Source organism: Lactuca serriola, chromosome 1, assembly GCF_051521515.1.
Source record: "Lactuca serriola cultivar US96UC23 chromosome 1, Lser_US96UC23_V15, whole genome shotgun sequence".
Lineage (NCBI taxonomy): Eukaryota > Viridiplantae > Streptophyta > Magnoliopsida > Asterales > Asteraceae > Lactuca > Lactuca serriola.
In genome coordinates, this window is record NC_136408.1 from 72,507,318 (window position 1) to 72,512,999 (window position 5,682).

At 35.2% G+C, this 5,682-nt stretch overlaps 1 protein-coding gene across 1 annotated transcript; it reads right to left on the reverse strand.

The window, feature by feature from the left end:
• Positions 1-1,107: 1,107 nt before the first annotated feature.
• Positions 1,108-2,712, reverse strand: LOC145057088 (receptor-like protein 36). Its single transcript, XM_079004859.1, has 3 exons — positions 2,469-2,712; positions 1,583-2,352; positions 1,108-1,122 (listed from the first exon to the last, which is right to left on the reverse strand). Exons 1-3 carry the CDS (start codon positions 2,710-2,712, stop codon positions 1,108-1,110), a joined length of 1,029 nt encoding a protein of 342 aa, XP_078860985.1.
• Positions 2,713-5,682: the final 2,970 nt, after the last annotated feature.

Genomic DNA, 5,682 nt, shown 5'->3' on the forward strand with positions numbered 1-5,682 from the left:
GTTTATACTTTTGGTCTGTTTATCGGAACATGACATCCCGAATATTGTTATATAATGAAAATGCATCTCTTGATGAAATGCTTTGATAAACTTTATGGGGCATGCAAAGTCACCAAGTCAGTGACTTTATGGTTGTAGATGCTTATTAGGACTTGAATCTATGCTTATTAGATGCTTATTAAGAAACATCTTGTGCCTAGCAAGTCACTAGACACAGGCAAAAACAGGAGAGTGCAAGAAGATTACACATAGTTAAAGGGAGAAAGACCCCAATCTACCCAAGGGATATGGACTTTTTTACCCCTTAATTTCCTCCAAACATACAACATAGAAATAATAACATCAACAATTTTTGAAATACAAAGCATCTCCTGTTGAAGATAAGATTGTTTCTTGCATCCCATACACTCCGGATGACGCCATAACATATACACTAGTTCGTTGCATAGTTAAGCAAGCCCTCCACTGACTACATCGGCATTCCAATTAAGCCACACCAAATAAATATGTGGTCCACTTATCGTACAAGCGATTAGCAGGTGATTAGAGGTTTCCACTTCAGAATCGCATAGACTATAGGATGTCGATGGGACGTTAATCCCTCTATCAAGAAGGGATTTAATAATTAGTAGTTTTATAAGTTGTAAAGGCGAATCATTTCTTATTCCTCAACAACCAAGACATTAAAAACATAAGATTTTTTATATAAACACCAATGATAAGTAAAAATATATTTAAAAAAAACAAAAACAAAAACATTTTTCCTTTTCTTTTCTTACAACATGAGTATGTAACCTTTTTTCCTAAATTTTAAAACTTGAGAACATGACGCTTAGGTGTTTAAATTCATGAAAGAAAATGGATGAAACATCTTCTTAGCTGAACTTCTAGCAAGAAGTTTAAAAAGATTGTTAATTCGACTGAAATCAACTGAAATAGTTCTCGTAATAACATTAATTTATTGTTAAAAGAAATATAATATTTTATAGTAACAATGACATTCACTTATTTTATTTGAAAATATATAATATACATGACTTTCATACTATCATAACCTCGACTCCAAGGTTGTGACAACTTACCAAGACCTTACATAAGAATCTATGATCATGCCTCTGTAAACTGTAAGATTAAACAATGGAACTGTTACTAAATGATACATCAAAAATCTTACAATCTACTCAAAGAAATCTAAATGAAACAAACACAATCTCAAACATAATATACACATACTACATGGTAAAACAAACTGAAATCCCTTGAAGGTCTTCTACAACTTCTCCATACCCTTCGAACTTTAAGCCATGCCACCTCCTGAGATACGTGTGAAGTTAAGTTCATGATTTATTCTTTAATTTTTTTAAGTTAAATATGTTAGTAAGACTTTCTTTGCTAAAATGTATATTTGACTTGACATATAATTTAATTGAAGTTTTTGATAAATGACAAAAAAAAAACTAGTAATAGTTTGATAATACAAAGTTGAGATGTAGATCATGTTACGATTTCTAAAATGCATATTTGACTTGACATATAGAATCATTGTACCTTAGTTTCTCCTCGTCTTACGAAGTGGACTTACCCATCTCTCATTCTTCTTTGTGAATCGATCACTATATCTTGCATGTAGAAAGTTTCCGATAACAATCCCAACAACCAACCCACTTCCAACTCCACAGAATACGATGATCCAATCAATTGCTTCACTCGGGAGGAGAGACTCAGACACATTGCTTGTTGGTGGAAGTCCATACACCTTTAAATGACCTTGACATTCCTTGGATAATGGTTGTCCACACAATCGGGGATTCCCTATGTAGGAGTTGTTATCAAATGTACCAAACTGTTTTCCTTTGGGTATGCGCCCCTCAAGACGGTTGAATGACACGTTGAAAATTTCAAGGAAGCCCAGTTGCACCAATCGTTGAGGAATTTCCCCAGATAGCTCATTTCGAGAGAGATCCAAAGCTTCAAGATTCGTTAGGTTCCCTAATGATGGCAAGATACGTCCGGTAAAATGATTGTTGGAAAGATTTATTGCTTGAAGGCCTCGAAGATCTTGGAGTGATGCTGGGATTTCTCCTTCAAAATTGTTACAGGAGAGATCAATGGACATATCTATTGTTAAAATACGATCATACTCTGTTCTGACACCTTTGTGTATTAATGTCGCGGTGTATGGAAAATTTGAATATGTCGTTTTAGTGGATATCTCTGATCTCATAACAGATGATACACCAAGATTGTCGGAGCTCATGGCATGCCATGTTTGAAAGTAGTTTTGGTGCAACTGACCACTGAAATTGTTGTTAGAGAGGTCTATGATCCGCAACTTAGGGAAGTAAGATGAACCTTGAATTGGACCATAAAGTTTGTTTGATCGCAAAACGAGAACTTGAATCTTGGAAAGAGTTCCCAGCCAAGAAGGAAAGACGTCATGAAAAGAGTTATCTTCAAGAAGGAAAGACCATGGTCATGGTTGCATGCCACCCCCTCCCATGAACAACAGTCAAAACTATTTTTCCAAGATTGAAGCACTTGAGATCCGCCATCAGCAGCACAAACAGCATCATCATGATGAGTTATGGTTTGCTTAAACTGAAACAAGGCTGAGCATTCTTCATCATGGCTTACTGATGATCCAGTCACATTCTTCACTGTCACCAACACATATACAAAGGAGATGGTTTCCAAGAACTTTAAGTGATTCATGTATGGAGCCATGAAAATGGTGTTTTGTTTTATAATTGTCTATGGGCATCCAATTCTCATTATATATAGACCATGAATAAGTTTAAAAATCAAGTAATAGGGCCAAAGAAAGAAAAAAGAAAGACTAGATACAGTAAAAAAGTATTTTTAATTAGTAGTGGTTTTGGAAATTTTAGTTTGTATTGCTTTTTCCGTAATTAATTAGTTGGTTTTTTAATCTGTTTGATTGCAAGATCGAAAATATTATAAGTTAATATGTGAAAATGATTAATGTGCTTTCCATGGTGTGTGAAGTGCTCGTTTGCAGGGTTTTGTGTATCATTCCTTTTCTGGAATTACTCCATGTGAGGAGGTCTTCCATGATTGTTGCAGATGCAGAAAAATTGCTTCTCAGAATTACCATCTCTCTTTCTCTAAAAAAAAAAATTAATAAACAATTCAAATCAATTTAGCAGTTTGAATACTTCTTGGAAATTATAGCTAGTCCCTGAATTGGCAAAATAGTTACCTTACAAAACATTAACGTTTTCTTTATTAAAGGGTATTCCACTTGAGGGATGTCAAGCACCGCAAAACTTTATTATAGGCATTAAAAACAGAAACGTCCTTTTTGGGGTCAAAATCCATAATGGAAACTGTAAAACAGCCTAAAAATATTAATTCAAATATAGACAAGTGCTAGTGGAAGACTTCAACGTCTTTACTGCAATAGACAACATGGAATGTGGATGTAAATTAACATCACGCCAATTTCTTTGATAGCATGCATCTGTTTTCTTCATAAATAGTATTAAAAATTCATAAATCAACTTATTGAATGGTTCATCGGTTTTTCTTAGAGTTGTGGAGTAGCATATGCACTCCATCGAACAAATTTCTTCCAAAAAAACATGTATTTATACGGTTTAAGCATTGGTGAATCAATGTGACCTCTTTCTACGTGTACTAAAACTCAAGTCATTTTAACTTGTTACTCTAAGAGTGATCTAACAGTGTAACCCGCAGATTTTGCAATTTATTCTAGATATATTTATCAATACAAATACATTATCTAAGATATAAGAAAAACTCTTTTTCGTGTTATGTTTAAGGCGAATTACAAAAAAGACACTGTTTCCAACATTTTACCTTAAAAAAGTCATGGATTATTTTTTTTTTCCATGAAACTCCTATATTTTTTATCCCATACCAGGTCATTATGTGTTGATGTGAATAAATTATTAAATTTACTAACATCACATTATGATGCACCATTTTTATACTGATATGTCGACTCCCTCCCCGGCTTCCGTTTTTTCTAATTAATAACGGGAAGAGGATCCTCTCTCCTCTATCATGCCCTTCATCGTTATAATGGTTAACTTGCTCTTTGTCACTCTTTATCTGCTTCATCATCCCTCTCTTAGTAAATGTACCACAATATAATGTTTATCATAGCATATTGTCCAAAGGGCAAGCTTACAGGTATCTAAGCTTTCTTGAGTTCTTATTGAATAATAGTCATATATAGGATTTGGTACATGTGTATGTGTGTAGACATCTCTGATGATGCATATTTCTTATTGAAAGTTGTGAATTAGTAGCTATTTGGTTTTGCTTTGTCTATTTATTTATGAGTTGGATTGGTAAAGTTATATCTGGTTTGAGTTTTTATTGTGGCTTGATGAGGATTAGAAAATTTTGAAGAAAGTGAGGACGAAAACCACAATATGCCCTATTTGAAATATGGGTATTTATAAAGTGAAAATTTAGAAAAAATTTCAGTGCATTGTTATCTAGTGATATGTTCAGCAATAAACTATGCTTTGTGAGTCATCTGTTCAATAATTTCTACAAAATCCCTCCATTAACAAGAAAAGGAGCCGTGTTGATCATTGGGTAAAGAAAAAAGCACCTATTGGGGGTCATTTGATCAAGAGTATAAAGAAATTGGTTAAAATACTTTTTATTATAAGACAAAACTGCACAAATGGTCCATGTGGTATGCTGAAAATTGTCACTTTGGTCCAAAAAAAAGTTTTGGACTAGCACCATAAGTCCAAAGTTTTCATTTTCTTGCGAGTTTGGTCGAATTTACTTTGATAATTTTTGTAATGACAATTTTACCCTTCTTTTTTGTTTTTTTCAGTTTATTTATTTATTTAAATATTTTCTTAATTAAAATAAAATTAAAAAAGAAAATAATTCTCTCTCTCTCTCTCTCTCTCTCTCTCTCATCTGAATTTTTTCTGAAAATTGATTACCACCATCGTTAATGAACTCGAACATGTCATAAACTCAAGAACATCTTCCCCACCGCCATTGTTGGACCACCATCCATCACCACCACCGTTTTTCACCACCACAGTCCGTTGCCACCACCGTCCACCACCTCCATCTTCGACTAAATGTTTTCTACTTTCACAATCTAAAATGATATTAGGGCTTTTAATGGCATTCCTGTGTTCAATGTATGACCGGACAATGGATAAACATGTATGAACACAAGGCAGCAGAAGGAACGGAAGCGTCATTGCAAGTAGAGGAGAAATTGAACACCAACTTCGATTTTGGGGGGTTCAATCCTTGGTTCCTTGCTCGTCGCAGGCCTGGAAAAAGGACCACAGAAGGTATCGGCGATTGCAGATCGTGAGGAGGGAGAAGTCTTCGGGTCGACGAGAGCAAAGTGACGCAGGTGGGAAGAAGCAACGAGTGGTTGTGATTTCGGAGTTGTTGGGTTGTGGATGAGTAAGGGGAAACACCCTCGTTGTTTGAGTGAATCGAAGAAGGGAAGAAGAACAAGGCAGTAAGGTTGTCATCGAACTTGGTGGATTTAGCGAGTGCTGCTAAAGCAACTCTTGGTTGCTTGTTTCTGCTCCAACTGAGGATCACGACGGGGAGGAGGGAAGGAGCGATGAAACATCGGTGCAGGTGGGGAGACTCGTGGGTTGGTCGAATGCTTACAGGTCGTTTACTTCTTCTTCTTCGTTT